The 13,372-nt window shown below is 43.3% G+C and overlaps 1 protein-coding gene across 2 annotated transcripts in view; it reads right to left on the bottom strand.

Moving 5' to 3' along the window:
* SYN3 (synapsin III) overlaps nucleotides 1–13,372 on the bottom strand; it is a 188,942-nt gene that overhangs the window by 137,099 nt on the left and 38,471 nt on the right. For both annotated transcript variants that reach the window (XM_009086430.4, XM_050970016.1), the window contains exon 4: nucleotides 10,375–10,466. In XM_009086430.4, coding sequence (XP_009084678.1) covers nucleotides 10,375–10,466 — 92 coding nt within the window. The remainder of the gene's footprint in view (nucleotides 1–10,374; nucleotides 10,467–13,372) is intronic.

The following is a 13,372-nucleotide window of genomic DNA, read 5'->3' as shown; positions in this document are numbered from 1 at the left end:
CATTTTCCTTCTAAGAGACTATAATTTCTATCCTTTGGATGCATAAGCTGGAAATACTTTGGGTTTATAGCCCCTATTTATGCTTCCATCATTCTGGCAGGGAAATGCGAGATGGTGACTCTGGGCCAGATTGTGGCAACAAACACTGTACACAAACCCCAGCACAGCTTTGTTGTTTTAATGCTGTTCATTTTGTTTGTTGACCTTGGACTTTTGTTATCACCCGCCTGAGACACAGTGAGGAGCATGCTCAGCTTTTGTGATGCAAGAGGCCAAGCTGTAGAAATGTTGTGATTCCCTCCCATGGAGTTTTTTTAAACCCAAGCATGTTCCCTAATGTACTTGGCACCAAAGGTGGTGCTTTCCTCCAGCAGCGAGATGCATAATGAGCACCATGAGGGCTGTGCTATCGCTGTGCAGCTGATTTATGGACGTCCCTGGTATCAATGGGGATGAGGCAAGTGATGACCCCTGCTGAGAAACAGCAAGTGAATACAAATCTTGGAAAGTCTGAGCTGCTCCATTCTGCTGGACTTGCTGTGTAGAAAACACCCTGGAGGCAGGCACAGGTCCCCAAGAAGGATTAAGCAGCTACTTAGGACCAGGGCTCGGTATCTGTGCTGAGTTACTGAACAGCTGTGGTGCCTGGAGAGGCAGGAGCTCTGGGCATGTCTCTCTTCATATAGCTTTCTGAGAGGGGGAGGACACAGAGTGGCTGGGAAACTGCCTTCATTGGCTTTACTTTTGCCAGCCAACAGCTCAGGAAAAAAGCTCTTGTCTTTTCAGATCCTGGCAAAGAAAGAGTTTCTCCACTTAGACGATGGACACAAGAATACAGAATTAATGTAGAAAAGCCTACTCTCAAACTCTGTGTCCTGTAGGAAGGCAGGGCACGCAAGCAGCAGATGAGGAGTGACTCTCTAAAGCGAAGGTGGACACGGAATCCCTGTTTTGAGCTGTGGAACAATGTGAATGTTCCCATGGATACTGAGAACAAGGCAGTGGAGTGCCAGGCCTGGGACTAGCTGAGAATAAACATCAGCTGAAGAGCACCAAAGCCTGTATGGAGAAACGGAGACCAGCGGCAAAATGAATAACAATCAACAACATTTCTGTGCAGAAAGCAGCTCCCCAGCCTGCTTTGTGGTAGAGAAAATAATGACAACAATTCCTGCTGGGAGGTTTCATCCCTTAAAGAGATCTCCTATTTCTTATTTCTGCATATAGCCATAACTCTGGCTTGCTTCCTGGTCCTTCAGCTTTTCTCACTGAAGCACAAAGAGATTCGAGGGCATGAAGAAAGAACACAGAAGAATACACTGCCTGCATCAGAAACAGTGTGATCAAAACATCAGATTGTCTCCCTGTGCTGAGCACTGGTGAGGCCACACCTCAAATCCTGTGTTCAGTTTGGGTCCCTCACTGAAAGAAAGACATGAGGTGTTGTAGTGAGGTGGGGATTGGCCTCTTCTCCCAGGTAACAAGGTATAGGACAAGAGGGCCTCAGGTAGAGGAAGAACAACGGCCTCAGGCTGTGCCAGGAGAGCTTTAGTGGATATCAGGAAAAATTTTTTCATGGAAAGGGTTATCTAACATTGAGACTGTCTGCCCAGGGAAGTAGTTGAGTCACCACCCCTTGAATGTTCAAAGGGCGTGTGGATATGGCACTTAGGGGTGCGATTTAGTGGTGAAAATGGCAGTGCCCATTAATGCTGGATCAATGCTCTTAGAGGTCTTTCCCAAACAATTCTGTGATTGTCAAAATACTTCTGTATGACCCCTTCTGCTGTGCATAATCATTTGCAGCCAAAGGGTGCTTTATATTTCAGCACCATGATGGGTGAGAAAGCTTTTTCCTGGTCTTGTTGGAGAAGGATGGGCTCTCCTGCTCTCTTTTTAGAAGACTGACAGTCTTACAAGACACTTTGCCCTTTGTGTCAATAGAAAAATATCTTCCCAGGACACTGAAGACAACATCCTCACTTCAGGTTCTGGCTACCCTCCATTATTCTAGGAGACTTTGTTCAGCTTTCAGATACTTCCCAGGGATCAAGACACTCTGACTAAATTCCCTTCCAAAGTCTTTGCTGTCTGGCATGACAAAGAGAAGAAGAGAACTGTAAAACTTAGCAAAATGATATAACAAGTTTTGCATTACTGGCAATTAATGAAGCCTTCAGGGAAGCGTCTGAGGCTCAAGTCCAAGCCATAAGAGGCTGCAACTTTTGGCCAAGAAGTGCAAACAATCCCTTCAAATATGCAGTGCCTCAGATGTCTGACACCTAATAGAAAATGGCATTTACAAATTCCTATTTGTGTGTTGCTTTGGTGTTAATAGCATTGTTATTAAATTACTGAAAATTAATATGAAATCAATGACATTTTCCCCTATCTCAGTGTTAGATTTAACATTCTGTTTGATGCTTTAGTAAAGTGGAAAATCTGCTACGAAAAAAAAGTCATTTCAGTCAAAACCTCATGTCATATTTTTTACAGAAAGAAATAAACACTGCTGAAGTTATACAAAGAAAGAACAAATGTGACTGCTCATATAAATAAGATAACACAGAGCTGGTTTTAGAAAAAAAAAGAAAGCAACATGGAATAAAGATTAATCTCTCCTTACTAGGCTGGAGGAGAGAAGCAGGGTTAGTTTTTTTTTTAACATTGTAATAGAGAATAGCTGAGTAAAAAACATGGAAGGTGTGGGAGATTAGTGTAGCAAGAGCATCAGGAGTCACAGCTACAGTAGGACCAATACCACTGTAGGTAGATGAGGACAGGCTGGAAGATGTTCTGATTTGCTTCTCAGCCACAGGTCAATGCTCAGCTAACCATTAAATCATGTCACACACTCCCTGAACTGTAGTTTGGCGGTCTCAATAGTCTGCCATATATTTTACTTCTAAACTGATTGACATTGACGAGGAAAAGCATGTGGACTCAGACAAAGCCTGAAAGTAGTAACAACCACACCTGCCAACACCAACTTGCCTTCAAAATGCTTGTGATCCTAAGCTTTGACAGAAGGTGATCCAGATACTTTCCAACATCACAGAATAAAGTCATGGAGTAATTTAGGTTGGAGAGGATCTCTGGAAATCATCTGTCCCAGCACCATGCTCATTGCAGGGCTAACTCTGAGGTGACATTAGGATGATTGCCATTCTCTGGAAGAAGCCTTAGTAAAAACCCATGTGGAAAGGAGACAAATTATGGCAGGATTGATAAAAGAAAAAATAGCTGATCAAGACTGAAACCATGTACAAAAGTTTTAAATAATTCCTGTATTTAATCCTGGATTAACTAATTATTGGGTGCTCTAGACCCTGGCAGCTTATTCTTTATTGGAAAGAATAACTGTAAATGCAAAAAGGGTCAGGGAGTAGTTTAGTATCTGAAATGCTCCCCACCCTGGTCTGCTCAGAGTGACTTTTTCTTTCTGGCAGCTGCCTGCATGACAAATGTTTTCCTGATAACTGTCAGCATCCTGCCTGCACGTTGGCTGGGCACCAGCTGCCGGGAAGGTGAGGGGGGACATTATTCATCTGGGACATCAGCAAACCCCAAGGGGAGAAGCAGGTCTCCAAGCAGCTGTTTAGCAGCAGGAGCTGAAGTGGAAGTAACAGAGAATAAATACATAAATCATCACACTCCACTGTCTCTTCTCCAGGTGAAAAGAGGGGAGGTATTAGTGAAAAGACAATGTTAGATCAACCCCCATATGGGAATAATTTCTCAGTTTATAAGTGTTTACTAGAGGTGTTAAATTGCTTCATATGTAACAGCAGCTTGCCAGGGTGTGTACCCTGTTAGACACCTTGCCCCAGCTCATTGTCTCTGCAGGGTATTTCAGTGAGGAAAGTGGTCGTTTGGCACACTGGTTCCTTGCCCAAATGGAATTTTCAAAAGCTTACAGGCTGTCACACAGACTTCTCCATTACCTTTATGGATTGCTACGCCATCGATTAAAAAAATATTGCCCAAATGTTTCTCAGTGTTAAATACATAGCACATATTGTACTCCACTGAGTGCCACTTTCTGCGAAATTTGGGAAAACCATTTGTTCAACATATTTTTCCATCTGGCTGCTAGAAACCTAAACTTTCCCTATCAGTTTCTGCCATTTTTTCTCCTATTTTCAACTTTACAGAAAATTGCAGAAATTTGGTTTGGAAAACAACCAACCAACCAACCACACCCCCAACCCCCGAAACAACAACAACTAGAAAAAGACATTTCATAAAAGACCCTAATTAGGCTCAAGAGTATAAATAAAGAAGACAGGAATTCGACAATGGCTGGAGTTTGTCACAAGCTTCTTGGAAAATGAGAAGCTGGACAATGACCTACTGCCTACCAACACTTGTTACGTCAGTGTCCACGAACAGCAGCTACTCCCATGACCTTCCCAGGCATTGTCCCTGTAGAAGAACTGCAAGAAACCATCAACTTTTGTGAACAAATTGTTCCTGGAGAGACAAGAAAACATCCTTCTAGTAAAGTGCAACTACTGTGTGGTGAGCAAGCATGGCCTCTGTAGGATAGAAATCCTCCATGCCCCTTTCAGGCAGCTGCTTCTCCATGGACCTTTGGGGTGAGGGAACCTATAGGGATGGGAAAAGTGCAGTGGGCAGAGGACAGTGTCCTCACTGGGCTTTAAAGAGTCTGGCATCCCGGAGTGGACAGATCTTTTTTAGTCAGACTACACATCTCCTGGAGCCTGCAAGCTCTGAATAGCAGGGAAACACCTGTGAGCTGGCCAGTCCCTTCTCTACCTCTCCCGAGTAAAAAGATTTGACTCCTGATGCTGTGACTGTACTGTAGTTTGCACTGTGAAAATATGCTTAAGGAAAAAAGCATTTCAGGGATTTTGGGGATGGTGATTCAACAGGCTGCTGTCCTGTTGTCACAGCACAGGGAATCGTGGAAGCACTGAATCAGCTGGAAGCAACAGGAATGCCAGTGTTAACTACAGGAATGAATGGGCTTGCGTGGACAAACCAGAGAATTCACTGACCCCACCACGGCTGTGAGTAGCAAGGGCACATCATCCAGGGTGGGCAGGGGAGACACACACCTTACACACAGGCCACATTCAGGCAAGGCCTGTAGGGCTAAACATCATTCCATGGCAGAGATCTTCTCCACAGCAAGGCTTTGTCCTGGATGCTGCTCCTCTTTCCTTTCCTGTCATTTTAGACACCCCTCTACACTTGCCAGGGCCACTTCTCCTCTCAGGGTGCTCCCCACATCAGACCCTGGGCCTCTCCTGGTCCTCCAGCTGTTGTGTGTGCTGTGGGGTTGCATGGAGCCAGTGTACCACACTCTAAGTGGTATGGCCACCACTCTGATAGGTCCCATGAAAACATTAAAATGTGCTTTCTCTCCTGGATGATTGGCCCCAATGGCAAAAGAAGAAGCTCTACAGGGAGACAGGAGATGAGAGCAGTCTGGTGCATGACTAATTTATATCCATAAAGGTCTGAAATGCTCCCAAAGACATTAGTACTCCCCAGATAAAAGAGCTGTGCAGATTTTCAACATATCCCTGCCTTATATCTACTGGAATGAATAGCTGAAGTCTGTTGAAACCCAACAGTCAAGCATTTAATTGAATTCAGAACCTGAGATCATAGTTTGGGAATCTAAATGTTGCTGTCAGAAACAGACACAGAACAAATTTTCATTTCTACTTAGACACTTCTATAATATCATGAAAGCATGAACGCATCTCAGAGTGGGTGCAGTGCCAACACTGACAGCCCTCTTTACACAGCCAAAATATCGATATGAAGGGACCTTCAGAGGAATGTGAAAACAAAAATCCCCTTCCTGACATCTAACCCCAGTAAAAGTGACACAGTCCAAGAGCTTTCTAGAGTAAATTAGATTCCAGATGGTTCACTCTGTCTCTTTGTGTTTGTGTGGGTAGACCTGTGCAAAAGGAGGTTGTGTATGCACTGGGAGGAGGATGAAGAATCCACCCAAGTGTTTTAAAAGTAGGCATAAACCCACACTTGTTTATACACACTCTTTAGTACTCCACCAGTGCTTTGCACCCAGGAATGATTCCATTTCTCTGTTGTAAGAGTTGCTATGTCTAACTTGGTGAGGGATCCTTTGGGATGAATAAACACTACCTCCTGCTTCCCATATTTAACTTTTCAATAGGGAAGGTCTGCTGCCAATTTTTTCCAAGTAAGTGCTGGGGTAACAAGACCAATGGATGGGAGATTCCCCACCCCACCAGTCCTGGCTGAACCCAACACTGCTCCTGGTGCCCAGCTCATCCCACCAGTGTCCTCAGTCAGGGCAAGGGTTACAGGGCACTGACACAGAAAAGTGCTTGCTAGAGGCTGCACAAGATGCTTTATGGCCAGCTCTCTGAAGGAAATGTGCTGAACAGGCTGATGGAGCCTTCACAAACCGTGGTGGAACTGGCACAGAAAACACAGATGTAGTTTTTTAGATTTGTTAGATGATAGCCTCTGTCTCCAGCAGCACATTTTGCTGACACTATCTCAAATACCCCATCCCCTCCTACAGATGTGCAGAACGTAGTAGCTAAAAAAGAGAAGCTGGAGACCCAGAACGTTGTTACTGTAAAATTAAATTCTTGGAGCCACTTTTGTTTTAAAACTCAGGCAAGCAAAGTAATGTCTGGCTTCAGTTAGACTGTTTGTTAACTTGTAGCTACTTATTTCAAGATGCACAGGCTAGGAGTCGTATATGTCAATGTCTTTGCTTTCTGTAATTGTCAATAATATTTCTAAAGCATCTTTTTTTCTTTTTTTTCAATTGTCCTGAGGCAAAAGTGGTAAATGGAAGGCTTTAAGGGCTGTTATACCTTCTTACTAAGGGATTTATCTTCCTGGTAAAAGAACCATAATTTTTTCCTGGTGCAGTTCAAATTAGTTAACGTGGGGTGTGAAAGAATGCCTTAACTCCATGTGTCAGAAAATACCAAGTGATCAGCAGAAAAAGACTTTGGTTGAAACTTTGCTTTACAGATGCTATATGGTATTTCCAGTTTAAAGAAAGAACTAGGAGACCTGCTCCAAAATGACGGAATTTAATAGGCTAATAAATTCTTAGATAGCTTATCAGACAACATAATGTCAAATTGGGGAGGGCAGCCCAGTGGTTGCTAATATGAATATGAATATTAATTGTTGGTTTTAAGAAATTTATTATTTCAGCCATTTAAATCTACTGGTCTGTAGTATATTCACTGTCTTTCTCTTAACCTGCTACATTCTATTGCTCTCCCTTTGAAAAGGAATGTGAAGCAGGCAGGGCTCCTGCAGGGGGTAATCCCAAATGTGGTTGTTAGCAAGGTGGTATTGTATTTATCTCCTTATAAATTGTCAGTGGGATTTCCATTACTCCAGGTATTCAAAAAATATGATGAGTATTATATTTCACCATCTAGAAGCATTCTGACTTTTGATGGAATGTTTTGCTCAATAATTAACAGAAGCCAAATAAGTGATGGAAAAAAGATGACAGCAACAGCAGGGTTGATGCACACATATGAGTTGAAGGTGTGGCTGGGCACTCTGAAAGGTGTCTGCAGCCGGGCAGGACATGGCTGTGGATGGGATTGTGGGACTTGAAAGAAGTGGGAAGAAGCTGTACCTATGTGGATGGGTTGAGGTACCTCTACACAGCTCAGTTTCACAATTTTCTTTCTAATGTGAAAAAGAGTTTTAATTTCTATACCTTCTAGAGTATTGCTAGGAGTGGCTGTGGAAGTTGGCTGACCTGAGCTCTTAAACTTACTGAGCTGGGCACAACAGAGGCATAACAGCACAGGCTGTAAACAAATATTTGCTGGTTACAAGGATTATGGCATGTAGCATATGCTATATAAATTGCATATCCAGACAAGTATATATTTACCAAATCTGCTTCCCACAATGAAAATGTGTCCTTAAACATGCAGAAATAAAAACAAACAAACAAACAAAAACTCCTCCGGAGCTAATGCCATTCAAAACCCCACGTAATTCACATATAAATATCCATGCAAAAATGGTAGCTGGAATACCTGTGTGTTCACTGTGAGCAGAAACATGAACACCATGCCCCAGACAGTTTTGTAAAATAAATTTTGTCTTCAGTTTCAGTTTAATAGCTCAAGATCTTTCTGCCAGATGTATGAATGGCTTTGGGAGGAAAGACACAGGAAGGAAAATGAAGATGTGATCAACCTAGGAAATGGTTCTTGGGAAACCTTCCAGCACCATGAGCAAGCGAACACAGAGTGCATTAGCACAGCTCACTGTCTGATGAGTGCTCCAGCGGCTGGTTCGTGGGACATAATGCTTTGTTTCACTCAGAAACAGACACGGAGAAAGCAAATGCATGTAACAGACCCAGCTTTAAAGGTTTTTAGCGGAGGCTGGTGAAATTTTACCAGAGAAAAAATGGAGACTTGTGGATGTACTAAGAGAGATGTCAAGATCTGAAATGAATTGATGGACCACAGTCATAGCTAATTGAAAGTGACATGTTTTGCTTTGCACTGTTTGGATTGGAAATGAGGTTTTGAGAAATTAAACTGAGGCCAGCATGCTCAAAATTACAGGTTTTCAGCTGTTCTAATAATCCCTTTCAAAAACATCACTGCATGCTACATTATGTGTCTCTACCTCTAACTTCGAACTAGTTGCAAACAGACAAAAGCATTGATTAAATATGCAACAGTATTAAACTCAAAGATCCTGAATACACCAAAAAGTGCAAAGGAACTGTACAAAAAGAAGCAGGGTGGCTAAGAAAATTAATTTGGAAAAATAATGAGATTTCAACATAAACAGAAAAGAGCTATTGTATCAAAGATGAAATGTAAAGTTATAATCACAGGAACCCATAAAGATGAAGGTTTGGGAATAATAGGCAATATTGGTGAAGGTCAACAGAGGCATCCTACACATATGTGACACATTCTTTACATAGAACTTGTAAAGATGCATCTAACATTAGCCCCAAATTGCTGTCACTCTGGTGCTTGAAAGAAGGGGAGTAATGCTTTTGGGAAGTGAATTAGATGTGTGATTGGAGAAGCATTGCTTGGGAAGAGTCTTCTTGCAATGACTGCAATTATGAAGTAATGCTAGTAGGACAGAAATCCCTATCAAACAGAGATAGGTATTACCTCTGAGATACACCACAGGGAAATGCCAGAGCACTGGGAATCTCCCATAAAGAAAACGGTGGTATTTCAGGAGCAAATCAGGCTACAAGCATGAGGATCTTACAATTACAGAATAGTTTGCATTGGAAGGGACCCTAAAGGTCACCTAGTTCCAACCCCTTGCCATTAGCAGGGACATGTCCCACTAGACCAGGTTGCTCAAAGCACCATCCATCACTGAGCACAGGCAGGCATGGGCATCCACACCTTCTCTGGGCAGTCTGTGCCCATGCCTCACCACCCCCACAGTAAAGGAGGTTTTCCTGGTATACAGCCTATATCCACCCCTACTCAGTTTAATAACCTATCACTACACCACTCCTATCACTACATGTCCTTGCAAAACTCTACTGTAGTACCCTTTAGGTGCTTCAGGTCCCATAAGGTCTCTCCTTCTCATCTCTAGGCTGAACAACCCCAACTCTCACAGCCTGTCTTTACAGGAGAGGTGTTTCAACCTCCTGATGGTTATCAAGGCTCTCCTTTGGACTTGTTCTAACAGCTCCACGTCCTTCCTACCTTGGGTGCCCCAGAGCTGGATGCAGTGCTTCAGGTGGGGGGTTGCCAGACCAGAGCAAATGGGCAGAATCCCCTCCCTTGCCCTGCCGGCCACGCTTCTTTGGAGGCTGCCCAAGATGTGGTTGGCTTTCAGGGCTGTGAGAGCATACTGCTGGCTTATGTCAAGCTTCTCATCTTCCAACACCCTCAAGTCCTTCTTCTTGGGGCTGCTCTTGATCTGGTCATCTGGGCTTAGTGGCTATTGCAAGGGCAGTCCACTGGGATCAGGGCCCAGGACAGGTAGGCTAGTGAATAAGAGCCACTGTTTAAAATAAGGGCTAGATCACAGAGAAGGAGAGAAAAATCAAGGGAGAAGAAGATATTTTGTCCCTTTTGTTTGGAGTCTGGAGGCTAAAAAGAACCTGAGAAGGAGGCATTTGCTGTTGTATGAAGGGTCTAGACCAGAAACAATGACTGTATGGCATAATGTGCACATGAGACCTGATACAAACCCACCAGAGTCAGGCCAGTCTTTTCACCACTTCCAAGAATCCTTGAAGCTACCAGGATTGTGCTGCCCTAATTCAGATATTTGTCACCCTGTGAGGCTAACCTGCTTGCCCCAACAATGATCCACAAAGCCCAGTTTCCAAGACCAGCTGGTGCTCCTCACCTGACCACCTTGGTGCCGTTCCTCATGACCTGCATGTCCACCATGCAGCCACCCATGACGTAAGCAGCCAGGTTCAACTCGGAGAACTCAGCCTGGAATGGAGCAAAAGGACAAAATGTTACTCAGGGGTGGCAGAAACACAAACACACAGACGCAGAATTTTCTTTGTCTGGAATGTGCCTTTCCTTCTTCTTTTTTTTTTTTTAAATTTTTTTTTTTTTCTCTGAGGCAACTGGAGATCCAATTATAGCTGGTTTGCCCTGAGAGACTGCAGAAGTATTTATGGCTCCCACACTTAGGGTGTAAAAGTACACAGGATTAGACTTATTGCAATAATAAGTACTGAAGGAATTAAGAATGAGCAGGCTGAAAAATGCACACAGGAAAGAATAATAAAAATAATAGCAATAATAATAAAAAGATGTAAGGTCATTTGAATTCAAATTCCAAGTTTCCACTTGGAGACATCCATTTAGAGTTATGTCTGAGTTGGCTGCCGTGCCAGTGGCTGGCTATAAACCTAATACAAAAGATTCAAACCTTTTTAAACCTCATTATGCTGCAGGAAGGTGATAAGCGGAGGTCATCTGGTGTGGTTTGCTTACTAAGATTTTTCCTATTAAAGAGTTAGCAAAGCTGGGTAAGTTAATTGGAGAGCTGCTCAATCACTAAAACACTTCGTATTTTAAAAGAGGCATGACCTGCAAGGCTGGAAAGGTTGGCAAGAGATATTCAGCCACGGGGAGCAAAAGATGCAGGCGTGATTTTGATAAATATAAATAAAAAGGTTTCATTTTTTGAGGCAGAAAATTTAGTCTTCTCCCTTTGAGCCTTTTTTCCCCCCTTTCTTTTACAGAATTTTTTTCAGACTTAGTATGATGAAGACTGGGCAGCAGTAAAATCATCTTCTAACCAGTACCTGTCTGATACCAGAACACTCAGATGGTGCTGCTAATACTAATGACTTTATTGAGATCCTTGTATTGTTTAATGTTCTTCTGCTACTTCTATTAGTTGGAACCAAAAGATAGTGCCAGGAACAACTTTTATGCATTAAAAAAGGGGAAAAAAAAAAAAGAAGTGTGTTTTGTCCTCATGAACTCATGGAAAAAACTTGCCAGTGGAGAACTGGTGCACCTGTAAAGGCTCAAAGGCCAGACGACAAATGAAAAAATAATTTCCAACTTTCCTTTTAAAATCCGTGTAATTTTAAAGCAATGGCTGTGGACCGGTGACCCAATGATGTAATGAGATTTCATGTCTGCAGCTCGGTGAAAACTTTTTAAAGTAACACCCTTACATGATCTTACATCATTGTAACTCCCAATTACAATGAAAAGAGTGGGAAAATTCCTACTGCCAAGAAATAAATTCTGCTTCAAACACACACACACACACACACACACACACACACACACACAGAAATGCTCACAGGGAGGGATTGGCAGTGGTTCAGGTGACTGCCTGGGTTTTACTCCAGAGAGATTGCACTGTATTGCCTTGGCCACAGCCACGCTTCTTCAGTGACCCTATCAGATCAGAGATGAGCAAACAAGATGAGCAAACCCCTGAAAGGCACCTGCCTTTTATACATTTGAAAACTCTCAGGAGACCTAGGGAGAGAGGAGTCCACCTTGAACAAACTCAGTAAGATCAGGTGCTTCGGGCACCATCAGTGATCTCCCCAACGGGTCATGGCAAGCTTGCTAGTTTACACATCGGCTCCAGAGGCTCTGTGGACTGTGGAGATGAAAGGATGTTTTTTCCACCTCTGTGTCTAAGTATGCCTCAGAGATGTCCCACTCTGAGAGCAGAGTGTTGTCGAGCTGGACCTCCAGCTTCTGTTGCTGAGGAATGCATCATCTGATGTGAACACCAGTGCAAGAAAGGGAAGTTTTAGGTCTGTGTTTTCATGCTTTTTATGCTTTTCTTCCAAAGTTCTTTTCCATAATGGTTTGTAGTAAAGTGCTTAACACTCCTCTTTGCTGGGGGTGAAAATGGGCAGTCTTCATTCGATGAGGGGCACTTGCAGTCTGACTAAGTTGGTCTGACAGGCGTTTCCCGGAGGCAGTCAGGACAAACAAAGCTGTGCTCAGACACCTGACCTGCAAACAGGCCTGAGAACCCCCCGAGCTGGTGAGCACTTTATGCCAAACTGCCAGGACCAATTTCAGGCCCTGCTAATGTCAACAGCCAGAAGAAAAGGAGAAATCCCCTTTGGCAACCATTGTCCAGGGAACACTGGCAAGGAGAGAGAAGTGTAGAGAGGGTCTGGGGGATTCAGCTATCTCACTCCCAAAGCGTCCAGATCTAAAATCAGAGCTGAGGGACAAGCCTGACCTTTGCCTGGCATTCACTTCTGCTTTAACAGACAAAGTTAAGGAATGCTGCTCCTTTCATGCAGCTGCTTTGTTCCATCCAACAGGCCACTGCTAGCTGGCTTTTGGAAGAAGGCTAAAACCTTCAGTCAGCAGAAATTGCTTCCTGTTGATTTTCCAGTGCTCCCTGTATTTTTAACTTTGTGGGTTTTGTAGTGCAATGACTTCCCTTGGCTGGGATTTCAGCTCTGAGATCATCTCCAGCCTGAGTTTACCTTGCAGACAAAGAGGTCTTTGAAAGCAGCCCATGCAGATAGAGTGACAGGTAACTATGCATAAAACAGGAAAGCTCAGCTCCCTGTGGCCTTGCAGAGTCATTTGCATTAGGAATCATGGAACAGAAGAAGGCATTGCATTAGCCTGATGGTGTTTTATACTTTGCTGCAGTGCCAGTGGCTGCAAAAACATTCAGGGCAAGAGCAAACCATGTGTGACAAACGTGACACAACCTGTCTTGAAGAATAATGTATTAAGACTGTGGAAGTAGAAATATTTCGTACCTCTGTGAGGCTCAGATGTGAGATGATGCCCACAGCTACTTTGATCACAGTTTTGTCAAAAATGCCTCCTTCAGGTATTAAGAATTGGAAGACTCTCCAAATCATTTGGATTAAACCTTA

The sequence above is a fragment of the Serinus canaria genome, chromosome 1A (assembly GCF_022539315.1).
Source record: "Serinus canaria isolate serCan28SL12 chromosome 1A, serCan2020, whole genome shotgun sequence".
NCBI lineage: Eukaryota > Metazoa > Chordata > Aves > Passeriformes > Fringillidae > Serinus > Serinus canaria.
The sequence above is the reverse complement of the archived record's forward strand: the minus strand, read 5'-3'. Positions and strand labels throughout refer to the sequence as shown.